The sequence below is a fragment of the Truncatella angustata genome (genome assembly GCF_020726525.1).
Source record: "Truncatella angustata strain MPI-SDFR-AT-0073 chromosome Unknown BKA67scaffold_2, whole genome shotgun sequence".
NCBI lineage: Eukaryota > Fungi > Ascomycota > Sordariomycetes > Amphisphaeriales > Sporocadaceae > Truncatella > Truncatella angustata.
The window spans coordinates 453824-470811 of NW_025763382.1; the positions used below are offsets into that span (position 1 = coordinate 453824).

The window sequence follows — 16988 nt, forward strand, 5'->3', positions numbered from 1 at the left end:
TGGAATCTGCAACCTGTCTTGCGATATAGGAATATATATCCATGTCAAACTTGCCAGCGTTGTACATCAGCACTTCTGGCGATGGGCCCTCACAGATTGTATGGTAACACAATTGGTCTCGGGTGGAACCTTTGTTAGCTTCTTGGAAAGGAATTCTTCAATGAAGTACTGCCACTCGTTGATCAGGGATAACTGATGGATGAATCATAAACACCCTTTCTGTGATAGAGATGTGGGATATGCTGCGCTTTGCTGTTTGATGTTCCTGAAATCGAAGGTTGCGCTATATGGTAGCCAAAGGTCGGTGATTGACTGGTTATACCCATCTCTTTTTAGACCTTCTCTATCAATCCTGAAATACAACTGAAGTCCAAGAGACTCAATTGAGCCTCAGCTGAATTTTTATATAACGTGAGGACCTATTGCTCCGGCTGTGAGTGGCTAATTAGTTCTTCGGTCAGTCGACCAACTTCGACGATAGCCTTATATTCCCGCAGACAAGGGTGAATGCTGCAGACTGCGGTACACAATTTCCTCGGTATGCCCATGTATCACTTATTTGGGCGTCGCCGTAGCCAGACAATTCTTCATAGCTCAGTGGGTTCTGGTGGTAGTCGTCTGATTTTGTGGACATCATTCGAAGGTTGAATCCTGTCTTAACAGCGTCCCCTCCAAAATCCAAGTAATCCAAGTGTGTTCTTTTGTACCCAGTCAGGAATAGTCCATGAGGCCGTTGCTTATCCGCAGATGTTATTTGCCAGGTAATTTTGTAAGAGTCATTTAGTGTAGACGTCCAGGTTATTGTGGATCTGTAGGTTTTGTCCCTTTAGTAATCGCCATGCCCCGTAACATATCTCATGCTGTCCATGCATGCCTTTTCGAGTTTGAATTTGATAGTAATATCTTTAAAACTATTGCAGAGACCCTCGAATGATACAGAACGTGAAATGAAACTAATGATTATAAGAATTGAGGAATCAAGACAGAGTATCAAAGACCGATGCGGCTAGGATGTTTCTAAAGTCAGGAAAAGAATTGGTAATGGGGTCCTGAGTTCGCTTTTACCTCTAGAGGTATGCGTGAGTAATCGACGACAAGGCTACACAGGTTGAGTCCTGACGAATGCTGGGGTCTGCGCAGCCCTAAACAAGGCACACTCTGATCAATGTGTGCCACAATATTTTACATGACCTCACGTCATCACATAGTAGGCGACAACCTCCTGCACTGGTAACGACTTGCAAATATATTTAACGATCACTTCTTGACTGAGGCTGAGAGCTTAGGGCCATGTTTTTGGGCGGCTTGATGTTTCTGACGAACAAGACTTTGGAATCTTGGTAGAAACCCACGAAGAACAATGTCTTCGAGCGCATACGCATTTTGACTTCGAATATTGTGATAAGAAAAATTTGACTTATTGCCTGGATTCCAGCAAGTGGTATTGATGTTATTTCGGACGTCTGCTTATTGCTATTGCCTTGGGAGATACGTGGTGCAAAATCCGGGGGCATGCATCAGTCCTTGTACCTTGGTTGTTCCGCTAGCCGTACTTCGAGATGAGCTTCTTCATGATGTTCATGGCACCACTTTTATATCCGCCGCCAAACATTGCCCAATGATTTAAGTGGTGATAACTACACATGGTGTCAGGTCGATGTTCAAAGGGCTTTTGCTCACTAAATTTGACTTACAGCTCATAAAGTGCGACTCTGTCTTCATATTCAGCTTTAGGTTCAGCCTTTGGTACTAAGCTCTCATATTCCTGCCAGAAAGCACCGCCAAAACCGCCAAACATCCTCATAATGCCGAGCTCGTATTCCGAATGGCCGTAAACAGAGGAAGGATCGTAGACTACGTCTTCAGAACCGCCTCTACCCGCGATCCTGCCATGTCCATGGTTGCCGCTCCATAGGTCGCCATGGATTACGACAGGTATTATGCCTTTCAGACAATCGTCTCCTAGTAATCTCGGCACAACCTGGCCTGCGGTCTTCTCTACAGCATCCGAAAGCTCCGCATCGGATCCGTTTGACTTGATGCCAGCTTTCAAGATACTGCGTAGCCGATTGTTGGCGTAAAAGTCGGCCCAAGACTCCTTCCATGAATTATCTTGGGGTGTAGCTCCGCAGCAGGTAGTGACTGGAAATCCGAACATAGGTTTGTCAAAGCCATCTGGTGTAGGGGCTTTTGTTGTATGCAACTTGGCCAATTTCTTGGCTAAGGAATCCCCGGAACCGCCCTGTGCCAACGAGCCAAGCTCCAGAAAGTCTGTAACCATGAAGAATTTCCCGGTGGATTCTTTCATTGCGCCGTGCGCATATGACTTTGGGCAAAAGTTTGGCACTGAATCATGAATGGCATTGAGCGATGCATGCTCGCCTGTAGCAGCTTAGCCATAACTCCAGTAAGCAAGCTGCAATGGCTTATACCTTTGAACATAATCTCAGAGTCTGCTCCCGAGCCGGTCTTAACAAAGTAGTTCATGTCCTTGCCATCAACGGTTGACGAAATTTTGAAGGTAGAAGCAAAGCCAGAGCCTCCGTGGGAGGAAATCTTACTGGCGGCTGGGTCGAGCTGCAGGGCCTCGAGAATAGCAGGGTCTACAGTAGGCGCCATTCTCAATGTCTTCTACTGGCAATGGCTTTAAGACTAAAAGGACGCTGGGGGAGGCATTCACGTGCACAGTTAGCAAGTTTGATAGAACAAACAAGTAGTATTTGAAGGCGTCGCCAATTGATGCTCAGAATTCGTTGATTAGCTCGAGTGAGGCAACAGCCATCAAGAGGATACATCCATAACCCTATGGCCGCTCCACTGATGACGTTACTGGCACGTTACGGCGGACATCCCTGGAGGTGGGGGCGTGTTACCCGTCCTCTGGAGTTCCAAGTCCCCTAAAACGACCTAAATTGGGGTCCTTTTTAGAGTGTAAACCTAAAGCAACAACGCCCTGAAGATCTTCCTTACAAAAATCAAAGTATAGGCTCTTCAAAAACTCCTGCCAACCACAAAAACAACCAACAAGACACCTGCTGTCCAAACATTGCTCCAAACGCCTCTTTATTCTCGTCTCTGCGTAATTATTCTCATTTTTGAAACTGATCCAAGGTTGAATCTCTAGTCCCTTTCCCAGCTGCTTCGTGGAGTTGGTTGAGCTGCAGCACATAATGGAATCCGGTCGGACTCGATGCTCAGCCGCGAACTGGTCGTCCTGGAAACAGGAACTTCTAGGAATGTCCTTGTATTTGAAACCTAAAATAAATTTGTGTTCAGCAAGCTTCCCATATCTTGGATGGTTTATTTTCCTTACCTTAACGTGGCCTTCGCCATTGAAACAGCTTGCGCAGGGACACACAGGGCCTGATGGCGCTCTAACGGGCTGGCTCACCAAGCACTGAGCACGCCACCATGCTTTTATTTCCGTTTTTGACGGCATTTTGAATGGTTCTTGGACTTGAAATTCCTGGGTCTTCGGAATTTGAAATGGTGATTGTCTCGATGGTTATATATTGCTGATGGGTTACCGTGCCACGATTCAGTCTACTTGCAGCGGCGAATGAGAAGATCGGATTTTCGATGTTTGCCCCAGCAAAGATTCCGAGAATGACCGAGGGCATGGGAAACTCGCGAATATATTCACTTTTGCGCGAGCATACATTTCAGCTTTATGCAGTTGGTTTATTGAATGCTAAATTCGGCACCGGGGGCCAAGCAGGTACGTGCCAGACAATATGCAAGCTGACCAGATCACGCCGCCGCGTTACGTCCTAACCACCATACTCAACACGCATCAAAGCTACTTTAGAGCTGTCTAGAACATTGCAGCCAAGCTTCACTGCTGACTATAAGCATCCTCGGCTTGCATACCTTATCATGGCTAACGGTTACCGATCAGCTTGGCTCCACTAACTCGGTCCGCCAAGGTCGTTCTTGTGACGGATCAAGCCTGGCTGCCGGAATGCACCAGTCAGCTGAGTTTGTCTACACGCAATTCGCATGCAGTGTGCATAAAGGGAGATTATCTAAGACATGGGGCTGGGCGAGGGGATTGCATGGAATCGTATGGGCGCATACCGGTCTGTTTGCGAGAAGTCACCAACACCCGAAAGATCACCGATTTGCATACATGAACGTTAGAACATCATGCCGCCCCCGATGTGACATCGCATTGGGGATTCGACCGCGCAAATCGGCGTCAACGGGGCCAAAATGCAAGGTCCCATCCGTGGGGTCGGGAGCCGTACAAGTGATCAAGATGCGACCAGCGATTGGAGAGAGTGAAGCTGACCCCATGTCACCCCAACTTCTGCTACGTGGTATCCCTATTAGTCCCGTTGTTTGCTACTCACTCCAATCTATCTGTAGGCATTGGCACCAACAGCCAACATCATTCCAAACACCATGATTGGCCTTACCATGATTTCTGGGCAATGCTGGTGAGAACGTTTCGAAGATTTCTCAAATAATTGTCCGGAGTATGAGCGAGCTTCAGTTGCGAGACACCGTAATGAGGATCCAAACCTTGGCAGTCACCACCGTTAATCATGGAAAGCACTATGGAGATGCTTCCCGCGCTTTTATGCTGGAAATCATGCCGAAATCCAAATCGGCAATACTAAGACAACTTGGACGATGACTAGTCTGTTTAAACGTACATCTAAGAGATCTTGTAGACTATACGCCAATTGTCCTGATGCACGAAAATGGAAGGCCGTAGCGCGTTCAGCTACCTTACAGCATTGTCTGAGAGACCCACGAATATATATGGGAAGTTGGGTCAAGCAGGGTCACCAGTCCTAAGACACCACAGTCAACTGGATTACTATATTCTATATACTTGCCGAAAGAGCAGATTACCTTGCGACTTGAATGTAACAAGTCTTGTAGGCTATAGGTGACTGTAAAGTCACACGTTCCCATGCATAGGGAGAGAGGTTCTTTGTTTCAGATCTCGACTCGGAATTACCTGGCCTGACCAACCCCACGACAAAAAAAGAGGCTCTTGAAAAACGTTTAGTCTTGCGTTGAACCAACAGTGAGTGACCAGATCATGGGGCTCCCAGTAGGCTCAACTGGAAGAGAACCAATTGTTCCAAAATGCGTGACGGAGACCTAGACATTGCGATGGTAGAAAACGAGAACAGAACTTGGGGGTTATGGTATCTTGGGACACTGAGAAAATTTCCTGCAGATCCGGATCATCGGAAAGCTCTAGGTACTGAATCACCTTGACTCGAGATTTGGGGATCGAAACAGACTTATAGAGTGAATAATCCAGCGGGCTTTCGCCATGGTATAAAGGTGCCAACTACACGCCATCTCCAGTGCCATCAATCAAGTCCCCCTATGATCAGTCACTACCACCAGAGTTTCACGAGATCTGAAATGCCAGCAGATCTTATCGTACGATCTCTGAAAACAGAACACGAACCCAATCGACCACCCGAAACTCTGCCGCACACCCAACCCGCCCAGGACGACCGGCGCTCACCACACCTACTTTGAGCCCTATTTAATAGAAGTAATTAAAAATCGACTACTTCTTACTTCCCATAGAGAAAATGCCCCCCATGTCTACCACCACCTCGTGCGCCTGGGAATCGAATACCTGGCCCGAATACCCAACCGTCCGGTACTGGCACGACCTGACCTACCAGCCGTCCAAGCGGCCCCTCTACGCGTTCGTGCGCTCCGGCACGGTGCCCGCGCCTCGGTTCACCTCGTCCCGCCACACGAACATACCCGGCAGGGACCCCAGAGTGCCCTCGGAGTGGGAGAGGCAATGGCGTGAGACGCAGGAGTACTGGTGGGGTCTGGGCGCGGCGGATCCCAGCGATCGAGGGACGAGGGACGAAGTACCCAGAGAAGAGGACGGAACAGAACGCGGCGCCGGCGACAGAAACAGCGAGCGCGTGGGGACCGCAGACCTCTGGGCCAAGAGAGTCGGCCGCCTGAACCCCTCAGCCGCCGCCAGACCGAGTCCTCCGTGTACAGGGGCGGCCAGGCCCCAGGGGGACGTGGTTAGCATCCTGCTGGGAGCCTTGGGATTGGTGTCGCTTACTGGCTTCTGTCTCTCGATCGCTGTCACCATCGGCGCAGCGCTATTTGTTGTTCTCGATAGTCTGGTCTTCCGACGGTATGGCAAGCTCGGGTTGGTGTCTACCACTGGGATTTCGCCCGTCTGGTATGAGAATGTGTCATGCTTCAGGAGCTGGACTATTGCGCTGCCAGTGGGCGCAACCCCTGGGAGCAGCGCAGGTGGAACTGCCAACCGTAGTGTTTTTTGATAGATTCTGAGTCGGTCAAGTTTCCGGGCTTTGGATTTTTATCAGCCATGGGTAATTGCAGTGCCGAAATGTTGGGCTCTTGCTTTATGAAGGCAATTACCAACATGGAGCGGGGCTGAGAGAGCAGTCAGCATCAGGCAGACTGTTCCCCGTCACTTGGTCAAACAAAAAAGGCAAGAGTAATCTTCGGGTATTCAGATATGATCATTATGCATAGCTGTGAACAAGGAAATACGAGAATGCATGTATGCAGTCAACCACAGACCGCCCAAATCTAATGCCAACCTCCTTATCGCACATCCTAGGATATCGTGTCTGAAAAAGTTAGTACAGTTTTACAATTCTATGCCCATCCTTAGATACCCAAGCTAAACTCGACACCAACATCAATATCACGTGCTAAGTTGCATGTTAGCGGTTGTTGATAAAATATTCAAGGGGTGTCTTGACTTACCCATCTTCACAACCTTGGAGAGCTGCACCGATTTCTCGGCTGCGCTTTGCAGGTCGTCAATGGAGAAGATCTTCATGCCGGAGTTGTTGATAATCTCGTGAGCCTTCTCGACGTTGGTTCCCTGCAGACGAGCAATGATGGGGATCTTGAGGTTCAGGGCCTGGACGGTCTGGACGAGACCAGTGGCAATGGCGTCGCATCTGACAATACCACCGAAGATGTTAACGAAGACAGCAGTGACCTTGGGGTCGCTGGTGATGAGCTCGAAAGCCTCCTTGATAGCGGCAGGGGTAGCACCACCACCAACGTCCAAGAAGTTAGCGGGTTGACCACCGTTCAGCTTGATGATGTCCATGGTAGCCATGGCGAGACCGGCACCGTTGACCAAGCAGCCAATGTCACCATCGAGCTTGATGAAGTTGAGGCCAGACAGGGCAGCGCGGACCTCCTCAGGGTCCTCCTGGGTGGTGTCGCGCCACGAGAAGATGTCCTTCTGGCGGTAGTCGGCGTTGTCATCGAAACCAAACTTGGCATCCATGCACATGACCTTGTGATCCGAGGTCTCGGACAGAGGGTTGATCTCGATCTGAGTGGCATCCTTCTCGAGGAAGATCTTGTACAGCTTCTGGATGGTGTCCTTGGCCTCCTCAATGCACTGCTCGCTGAAACCAAGCTTGGTAGCGATTTCGCGGGCGATCTCGTCAGTGACGCCAACGTTGATGTCGATGTAGTTGGTGTTGATAGCGTCGGGGTTCTCCTTGGCGACACCCTCGATATCCATACCACCCTGCGACGAAGAGACGATGACGGGTCCCTGAGAGGCACGGTCCATGAGGACGGCGAGGTAGAACTCCCTGCGGGCGAACTTGCGCTCGCAGATGTAGACTGAGTTGCAGAGGCGGCCAGCCGCACCGGTCTGCTTGGTGACGAGCTTGTGGCCAATCATCTGCTCGGCGAACATCTTGGCCTCGGTAGGAGAGTAAATGACGCGAACACCACCCTTCAGGCCGTTGTCGAAGCTGCCCTTTCCACGGCCACCGGCCAGGACCTGGGCCTTGATGACCAAGTCGTCGTTTCCGATCTCCTTTGCGATAGCCTCGGCCTCGGCGGCCGAGGTGGCGTTCTTGCCCTTGGGGACATCGATGCCATACTGTGAGGGTAGCGATTCGATTAGATTTAGGGGGTTTCAAGTGAGCTAGGGGGAAAAATCTCATGTGCACTTACCTGGCGCAGAAGATCGGCCGAGAGGTACTCGTGAATGCTCAAATTCCTTCTTTGTTGTTGAACAAGGCTGGGGAATCTGGAGGCGGCAGACAGCTGGGGCTAATGGCAGAGGTCAGCGTGGTCATCCAGGCGGCAGTTGTTGCAGTTGTCGCGAGGACTGGGAATATCTCGCGTACCTTGGCAGCTGATCGGAAGGCCGTAGCCGCGGCACTGCTGCGAGCGAGCTTGAACATCTTGGATGGAAGCCTAGCTTTTGATGATGCGGCCAGACAATTGATGGGATGAGGCCACGAGTCGAATCGAATCGTTGGGCGTTTGAGCGATTAGAAGTCGACGAGGTGTTTAGATTTAGATGCGCTGCACGATGTTATCATACACAAAAAACACAAGCTGTCCCAGGCGAGCTCGACTTTGTCCGCCCGGGCCACCTTCCACCTTTACAGCGGGTTTTCCCGGCAGGTGCACTCAATTGACACGAGGGAAAGTCGAAAGTGGACCCGGCACGCGCGCTGGAATTAACTTTCACCGAGGCTTGAATGACACCCAAAAGCCATCCCCCATCCGGTTTGGACGGACGGATCCGCAATTATAAGATAGCCTGAATTCAGTATACGTGACCTCGAACTCGAGTCCCTCCCCCAGGTCCCCACATCATCAATCCGTCGATATGGTGCTTCGAGAAGAGCTCGTTTGTTGCAACGTAGAATCAAGCCAGCGACAGAGTCCAGACTACAATTTTTATAGTGAATCTCGACTCCCAGTCTGGGTACAGCAGTGCGATGGTGTATGTCGCTGGCGAATAAACAAACTGTATCGGGCAACACAACATCGAGCTGTGCGAACGACTAACCTGAGCATCTCTACTCACGTACTCAACTACTCAACGGCTGAACTGAACTATCAAGTAACCATAGAATTATACTCTGTAGCCGCGTGGAGTGGAAGTGAAGGCAGAGGCGAAAGTGAAAAGGGGGGGGGGGGGGGGGGGGGGGGGGCAGCGCACGGGCCAGTATGTATGCAATAGTCAAATGCCCGGTAAAACCATTTCTCCATATTCTGCGATAGCTCCAAAATTTGGTATCCAGGCCCCGAACTTTTTGGGCCCAAGTCAACAGAAGAAGCTTGGACGACCCCTCTAACGGAGCGAAAGTTTGGTGATTTGTGAAAGCGGACCTGTCACATTCTTGATAGCTTTTTCTTCCAAGCTACTTACATTCTTTCACATATACAATAGAAAGTTGTCTGCAGTTCACCCCGGAAATCCTCTCAAGATGCAGGCCCCCGTTGTGGTTATGAGTGAGCGAGCCCCTCCATCCAAGCTCAAGGACCCTCCCTGGTAGAGGAAATGCCTAGCAGCAGAACCAGAATACTGACCATGCACTCCAGACACCCAAAGCGGTGAGAGGCAGACTGGCCGCAAGGCTCAGCTGTCCAACATTGCTGCCGCAAAGACAGTCGCCGATATCATTCGATCGTGTCTGGGCCCCAAGGCCATGCTGAAGATGTTGCTGGATCCCATGGGCGGTATCGTGCTTACCAACGACGGCCACGCCATCCTCCGAGAGATCGAGGTGTCACATCCCGCCGCAAAGAGCATGATCGAGCTCAGCCGGACCCAAGATGAGGAAGTCGGTGACGGCACAACTACCGTCATTATTCTGGGTGAGCAGGTGCAGCGCTAAGAGATGGTTGTGCGTGGGCTAATTATTGCCACAGCTGGTGAGATCCTGGCGCAGGCCCTTCCGCAGCTCGAGCGAAACATCCACCCCGTCGTCATCATTTCAGCCTTCAAGCGGGCGCTGAAGGATGCCCTGGAGATCATCGACGAGATCTCCATGCCCGTCGACATCGCCAACGACGAGGCCATGAACAGCCTGATCTCTTCCTCTATCGGTACCAAGTTCGTCTCGAGATGGACGGACTTGATGTGCCAACTGGCACTTACTGCTGTGCGAACCGTCACATTCGACCAGGGTGGAAAGCGTGAGGTCGACGTCAAGCGATATGCCCGTATTGAGAAGGTCCCCGGTGGTGAGATCGAAGACAGCAGAGTTTTGGACGGAGTCATGCTGAACAAGGACATCACACACCCCAAGATGCGACGGAGAATCGAGAACCCTCGAATTGTGCTGCTCGACTGCACTCTGGAGTACAAGAAGGGAGAGTCGCAAACGAACATTGAGATTTCAAAAGAGGAGGACTGGAACCGCATCTTGCAGATTGAGGAGGAGCAAGTCAAGGCCATGTGCGATTCAATTCTTGCTCTTAACCCCGATCTCGTCATTACAGAGAAGGGTGTGTCTGATTTAGCACAACATTACTTCATGAAGGCAAACGTTACCGCCCTGCGTAGAGTCAGAAAATCGGACACCAACAGAATAGCCCGAGCTACGGGTGCGACCATTGTCAACCGGGTGGACGATCTCCAGGAATCGGACGTCGGAACTCAGTGTGGTCTGTTCGAGATTGAGAAGATCGGCGACGAATACTTCACCTTCTTGACGCAATGCAAGACCCCCAAGGCTTGCACAATTCTCCTCAGGGGTCCCTCCAAGGATATTCTCAACGAGATCGAGCGCAACCTCCAAGACGCCATGGGTGTGGCGCGAAACGTCATGTTCCACCCCAGACTGTCGCCCGGTGGAGGTGCTACCGAGATGGCCGTCTCCGTCAGGTTAAATCAGTTGGCAAAGAGCATTGACGGTGTCGAGCAGTGGCCATACAAGGCTGTGGCCGATGCTATGGAGGTCATCCCCAGAACCCTGGTCCAGAACGCAGGTGCCAGCCCGGTACGAGTCCTTACAGAGCTGAGGGCAAAGCAGAGCGAGGGCAAGAGCTCTTGGGGTATCAACGGCGACACTGGTGGCTTGGCCGACATGAAGGACTACGCCATCTGGGAGCCCGAGGCTATCAAGCTGCAGAGTCTGAAGACAGCTATTGAGGTGAGCACCCCTGAAATATGGTCCACAGGAACAGATCACACTAACATGACTATAGGCCGCATGTCTCTTGCTGAGAGTAGACGACATTTGTAGTGCCAAGAAGGCCTCGCAACCAGGTGTCGGTACCAGTGGAGGAGACGACTAAACGATGTGCATGATGGAATTGGAAGGAGGTCACGAGACATAATGAAAGAAAAAGAAAAGGAAAATCATACCCCTTTTGTACCAACAGCTGGCCAAAACGTTTCATGATGAGATAGACGAATTAGACGGCCCTGTTGCCATCAATAGTGCAAAAAGCACATGCGCTTCTGGTATCTTGATTTTCAAAGTACAGATGATCTCTGTGATCATCAAGTCGTAATAATGACTTTGGCATGCAGCCCCCATCCCATGATGAGCGTCTTTGCCTTTTCTTACACTACGCTTTAACATCGTACAAGCCTCCCCATCGTGCTGCCCGGGTTTGTCCACAAATGCGTATCACAGCTTGGCCGTCAATCATCTGAAATGATCAGCCCCTGAGGCTCCTCCGCAGCAACCGGCGCGTCCTTGATGTCGGTATCCGGCTCACCATCCTCCTCGTCGGCTCTCGTCACCGCGATCCTGGGTGCTTTGTTCCCGTTTGTGGTGGGCGCAGCCGCCGCCGCCGCCTTTGCACCACCAGCAGTGCCGGCCTTGGCCTTGGCCTTCCGCGCCTTCATCTTGTCCCTCTTCTCGCGGTTCCTCCGCGTCTTCTCGTCGTCCTGGCGCGCCCTCTCCTCGCGCGTGCGCTCGAACTCGGACGTGTCCTGCTCCCTCCTCACCTCCTCGTCCATCTGCCGCAGCCTCTCGTACTCCCGCCGCCGCGACGCCTTGTACACGTGGAACTCGCCCGAGCCCGCGCCCGCGCTCGACCCCTGCACGTTGGTCACGATCTCGGGCGGCGCCGCGAGCCGGGGCCCCGAGGACGAAGGGCCCGCGTCCGGAATGCGGATCTCCTGCTCCGGCCGCGCGAACAGCGCGTCCACGTTCGAGGCCTGGGCTGACACGGGGGTCAGGGCGCGCTTCTTCACGGGGCGCTTGCTGCGGGCGTCGGCCGAGGTTGGGATGCTCTCGGGGCCCTCGCCTGACATGCTGTCGTCGTGGCTATTTTTGCTGCTGTGGTTGTTGTCGTTGTTGCAGTGCGCGGCCGTTGCCTGATGGGCCTGATGGGCTGATGGGCAGGAGGAGTCGGTTTGCGCGCCCTGCCGAATCAGCGGCGGTCCGGTCTTTCTGGGCGGGGAGCTTGTCCTGGCTGTCGGGTTCGCAAAGCGCACTATGACGCCAGTATCAGCTGTTGTGGCCTGGTCGTCTTGATTGAGATAGGCGCTCTAAGGGAAAGTTGCTTTTGCGGTGCTGATCGAAAATCTGGGCAAGGCTGGAAAGGTGCAATTGAGACAGCCTCATGACTGATCCAGCTCCCGTAAAAAATAATAATAATAAAATACCCCCCCTGTCCCGCGACTGGGGGGCCTATTGGGGATGATCTACGGGGAGGTCTTAGCGCTGAGAGGTACCGGGGGGCCTCAGGCGCTGGAGCTGGCCAATGGCGGATGTTATAGTTCGTGTCTTTGGCATCTTGCAGCACCTTAGCGGGGTCCAAACTACCCCTCCAAAAGGCGTGACACGCAAGGGGCGAACCGGGGCGATTATCAAGTCCAAGGCGAGCCAAGCAGCCTTGGGTGAAACTTTGGCTTGTTTCTTCCATGTTGAAAGAATCACAACGGATCTTTCTGGCCTTCCTTGCTCTCTACGGATCCGTACTCGGACGTTCATCTCTCGTATATCTGTCGCCCTCCCTGGTTTTGGTGCCACTCTATATATCTGTAGCTTGCGGCCCCGTGCGAGCTGTACCTGGTCCTGTTTCGTCCTCCGTAGCCCAGCTGAATCGTTGATACTGCTATTCCCGAATAGACTGAAATTCTCAAGCCTTCCTCCTTTTGCTTCAGTTTTCTCTTTAGGCACACATCTCTCTTGGGAAGAAGCACTAGGGACTAGCAAACTGTGATACAACATAACTGCTTATGATCGCCGCACAGATTACCAATCTCCCCGCAGAGCCTGAAGAACAGCAATTCTAGCCAGACTCCCTCCCCCCTCCCCCTTCGAGAGGCATTCCTTTCTCTCAAGTCATTGCCGAGAGACTGAACCGCCATCATGGGGCGACCAAGACTCATTATTCTGATCAGACATGCCCAGTCCGAGGGTAACAGTAAGTGCCAATCTATCCCACACGACTGGCTCTGTACGTACACAGTACATGCAACTGACCACCCTCGACCCAGAAAACAGAGATATCCACCAAACCATCCCCGACCACCGCGTGAAACTTACAGAAGATGGCTGGGCGCAAGCTCGCGAGGCCGGCGTCCGTCTGCGCTCCATGCTGCGGGCCGACGACAAACTGCATTTCTTCACGTCGCCATACCGCCGCACGCGCGAGACGACCGAGGGCATCCTCGAGACGCTAACCTCGGACCAGGAGGACCCCAGCCCCTTCAAGCGCTCCAACATCACCGTCTACGAGGAGCCGCGGCTGCGCGAGCAGGACTTTGGCAACTTCCAGCCCTGCAGCGACGAAATGGAGCGCATGTGGCAGGAGCGCGCCGACTACGGACACTTCTTCTACCGCATCCCCAACGGCGAGTCCGCCGCCGATGCCTACGACCGTGTCTCGGGCTTCAACGAGAGTCTGTACCGCCAGTTTGGCGACGACGATTTCGCCAGCGTCTGTGTCCTGGTGACCCATGGGTTGATGAGCAGGGTGTTCCTCATGAAGTGGTATCACTTTTCCGTCGAGTACTTTGAGGATCTGAGGAACGTGAACCACTGCGAGTTCTTGATCATGAAGAAGCAGGAGGACAGCGGGAAGTATATACTACAGAACAAGCTCAGGACGTGGTCGGCGCTGCGCAAGGAGAGGGCGGCGCTGAAGGCCAAAGAGGACGCAGAAAAGGAAAAGGAGAAAGAGGACGCGCCGGTTCCGACCACAACCCCCGCCAGCGAAGGACTCAAACAGCCAGAACGCCAGACTTCGACCCCCGTGGTGCAAAGACGCTGGGGTGGGTGTCCTGAAGGTTGCAACCACAGCAAGCACGTGCCGAAGATCCGCAAGGAATTGGCGGAGCTGAGACTCGTCGACGAGAAACATGCTGCCAAGAGCAGCAGCGTCGCCGCTGTTGCTGGTGCCCCGACTATTGCCTCGCGCCGACTCCCGCGGGTGGTGAACTATTCCGACGATGACTCCGATGACCCGCGCGGCAAACCGGTCATTGATGTCACAAAGGCGCACGATGAGCTTGTTTCGTCGCCAGACGGCACGCCGTCATTCATCACTATCGAAGACCGCCTGCGGAATCAAATAAAGTCACCTAAATTCCTCCATATCGGTCGTGACTTTGGCGGTACGCGCTCCGGTGCCAACAGTGACACTGAAATGTCGGAAGACGATGCCAGATATCGACTCGCTAGTGTTGCGGCGAGGGTCAAGCATACCAACGGGACTAGCGGCAGTGGCAGCAGCACGAAGAATGGTGAAAACGGTAAATACCTACCAGAGAGCGGCATGGGGCGCGGTGCGTTTGCCAATAGGCTTGGTGACGCGCCTCTCTGTCGTGACTGCTCGGATGGTAGCGAAGACGGTGGGGATGAGAGAGAAGAGAACGGCGATGCGGATGAGCACGAGAACGAGAACGAGAACGAGGAAGAGGACTTGGCAAAGGCGGAGAAGGAGGATCGCAGTATTAGGGGAAGTGTTTACTGAAACTCCCTCCCATTTTCTGAGAGGCGATGAGTATTGACTGTTCTCACCAGGGCTCTAAGCTTTAAAGAACGAAGAATACTGGACCTACCCTGCCGGGACAAGAGGAAAGGATTACCGGGAAATTGCTATTTGGTCTTTCTGGCACATGGGATGGATGCGTTTTACGAGTGATGATAGTAGGATATACCCGATCAAGTATGTTCATTTGCGCAAATTTGATACTAGTCTTCTACGTTTGCTTGCCTCCATGGCTTATTTCGATATAGACACGGCGGCAGTTAATTATGTTGCAGTGATTAGAAGCATAAATCACCACATCAGATGTCCATGAACACCAAATTATTACAGCTGATCTGTGTATACACGTCAATCTCTGTATGTTGTTGAAGCAGTGCGCTGCGCCCATCCAGGCTGGGTTGATTCTGAAATAGATGGCGCACATGTCGAATAGCTTTACCATAATCATCTACCTGTATTACAAACATAAGAACAATGGCCAACGAGCAAAGAATGACACGAAAACAAGAATATAGCCAGTTGTTATCAAGTGTGATCAATAGGAGGACAACTTCGTTCTCCCAGTGCCAAGCAGGACGCCCTTTGCAGGCACCATGAGAAATATCGGGAGGACTTGCTGCTTCCGGCATCACCATGTGGCCAAGATTGTTCGGTGGTCGTAGTGGTGTGGAAGCTCCGCTATAAAGCTTTCGGATCCCGCAGCGAAACGCGGGGTGGCGGCTCCGAGTAGCCTCTTCGCCCATCTACGCCCTCCCGGTTACACATCACTTGACCTGTATATCTTCGGGGCGTCTCGTTCTTACAATCAAGCTGAAGATAAGTGTACTGGAATCTGACCCACCAAGCGACCTGGGCTCAAGGACGGCTTTCGTAAAATACAGTCGACGGCTTTTACATCTTACCTGCAAACATGGCACCGTCTGCGATTTCGGAGATCTTGCCAAGCTCGTTTCCGGGCAAGGCACAAGACCAGCAGGAATCAAAGAACGGTCAGGGTCCTAGAGCCGGGCTGGAGAAGACCCCTCTGGAGGCTATCTCACATGGAACTGTTCTACCAGGTAAGTCGAGACATCCGTACTTACCGGGAAACCACACGTGATATACCTTATTTGCATCTGGGCTGTGCCGCACTTCACGGGTCGCATGTCTTTTTGTTCTACTTCGTCACGGCCCTGGTGGTTCTGTCATGATTACACCAGGCTAACGACCCAGGCTTGCCGACCTTCTCCAACTTCGTCGAGGAGCGCAAGCACATCTTGACACACATGGCGGCGACGTTCCGGTTCGTGGCCCGCCAGGGCTTCACCGAGGGCATGTCGGGCCACATCTCGGTGCGGGACCCGGAGCACGAGCACCTGATGTGGATGAACCCGCTGGGGCGGCACTTCGGGTGCCTGGCGGCGGGGGACATGATCTGCCTGGACATCGCGACAGGGCGGGTGGCGGGCGGGAACACGAGCCGGCCGGCCAACGCGGCCGGCTTCCTGATACACAGCGCCGTGCACCGCCGGCGGCCCCGCGACGTCCACGCCATCTGCCACTTCCACACCCTGGCGGGCCGCGCCTGGAGCGCCTTCGCGCGGCCCCTCGACATGCTCAGCCAGGACATCTGCAACTTCCACAACGCCCAGGCCGTCTACGCCGACTACGGCGGCATCGTCTTCGGGGCGGGCGAGGGGGAGCGCATCGCGGAGGCGCTGGGGGAGCGCAACAAGGGCGCCATCCTCATGAACCACGGCCTGCTGACCGTGGGGTGGACGGTGGACGAGGCCGGGTTCATGTTCGGCCTGCTGGACCGCGGGTGCCAGATGCAGCTGCAGGTCGAGGCGGCGGCGGCGGCCGGGCACCTCCGGAAGAACGTCATCAGCGACGAGGAGGCGGCCTACAACTTCAGGATGGCCAGCGAGAAGAACGCCCTGTACAGGGAGGCGCAGCCCGACCTGGAATACGAGTTCATGATGGCGGGCGGCGAGGAGGTGCTCGCCAGGGGCTTCGAGGCCTTGTCTCCGCTCCAGCCGTGGGTAGAAGAATAGACGGCTTGCGACGCTTACCGAATTTTGACTTTTTGAATTTATTTTTCTTCTATCGATTTGTTGTCGGTTTCATCATTTCACGCTTGCACGTAGTGGTAGTTGTAGTGCACAACAGAAAGACCAAACCAGCTTGAAGAATTTCCCACTCCTTCTGTCTTCGGGCCCCTCCCATCATCAGCCGACAGAACGTCTGGATTCAAGACACAAAAATCATGCAAGGAACTGATGGTTTTCCTCCGTTCC

The 16988-nt window shown here is 53.0% G+C and overlaps 7 protein-coding genes across 7 annotated transcripts; 4 read left to right on the forward strand and 3 right to left on the reverse strand.

The window, feature by feature from the left end:
• Positions 1 to 1543: 1543 nt before the first annotated feature.
• On the reverse strand, positions 1544 to 2619 carry BKA67DRAFT_531614 (fructosamine kinase; the record flags this gene model as incomplete). Its single annotated transcript, XM_046099405.1, has 3 exons — positions 1544 to 1637; positions 1695 to 2382; positions 2433 to 2619. The coding sequence occupies 3 exons, from the start codon at positions 2617 to 2619 to the stop codon at positions 1544 to 1546; spliced, it is 969 nt and encodes a 322-aa protein (XP_045960570.1).
• Positions 2620 to 5232: 2613 nt separating this feature from the next.
• Positions 5233 to 6451, forward strand: BKA67DRAFT_152585 (uncharacterized protein). Its single transcript, XM_046095117.1, has one exon. It carries the CDS (start codon positions 5565 to 5567, stop codon positions 6288 to 6290), a length of 726 nt encoding a protein of 241 aa, XP_045960571.1. The 5' UTR covers positions 5233 to 5564; the 3' UTR covers positions 6291 to 6451.
• A 13-nt stretch (positions 6452 to 6464) lies between these two features.
• On the reverse strand, positions 6465 to 8489 carry BKA67DRAFT_551646 (uncharacterized protein). The gene is made up of 4 exons (XM_046101761.1): positions 8145 to 8489; positions 7969 to 8067; positions 6745 to 7894; positions 6465 to 6689 (listed from the first exon to the last, which is right to left on the reverse strand). Exons 1-4 carry the CDS (start codon positions 8199 to 8201, stop codon positions 6646 to 6648), a joined length of 1350 nt encoding a protein of 449 aa, XP_045960572.1. The 5' UTR covers positions 8202 to 8489; the 3' UTR covers positions 6465 to 6645.
• Positions 8490 to 9031: 542 nt separating this feature from the next.
• On the forward strand, positions 9032 to 11260 carry BKA67DRAFT_152701 (T-complex protein 1 subunit gamma). The gene is made up of 4 exons (XM_046095118.1): positions 9032 to 9264; positions 9355 to 9630; positions 9685 to 10910; positions 10966 to 11260. Exons 1-4 carry the CDS (start codon positions 9240 to 9242, stop codon positions 11053 to 11055), a joined length of 1617 nt encoding a protein of 538 aa, XP_045960573.1. The 5' UTR covers positions 9032 to 9239; the 3' UTR covers positions 11056 to 11260.
• Positions 11261 to 11407: 147 nt separating this feature from the next.
• Positions 11408 to 12025, reverse strand: BKA67DRAFT_654685 (uncharacterized protein; the record flags this gene model as incomplete). The annotated part of the gene is made up of 1 exon (XM_046106600.1): positions 11408 to 12025. One exon carries the CDS (start codon positions 12023 to 12025, stop codon positions 11408 to 11410), a length of 618 nt encoding a protein of 205 aa, XP_045960574.1.
• Positions 12026 to 13088: 1063 nt separating this feature from the next.
• On the forward strand, positions 13089 to 14694 carry BKA67DRAFT_654686 (histidine phosphatase superfamily; the record flags this gene model as incomplete). The annotated part of the gene is made up of 2 exons (XM_046106601.1): positions 13089 to 13143; positions 13217 to 14694. 2 exons carry the CDS (start codon positions 13089 to 13091, stop codon positions 14692 to 14694), a joined length of 1533 nt encoding a protein of 510 aa, XP_045960575.1.
• Positions 14695 to 15932: 1238 nt separating this feature from the next.
• Positions 15933 to 16745, forward strand: BKA67DRAFT_512661 (class II aldolase/adducin N-terminal; the record flags this gene model as incomplete). The annotated part of the gene is made up of 1 exon (XM_046097494.1): positions 15933 to 16745. A coding segment is annotated over one exon (813 nt), but the record flags the coding sequence as incomplete, so codon positions are not given.
• Positions 16746 to 16988: the final 243 nt, after the last annotated feature.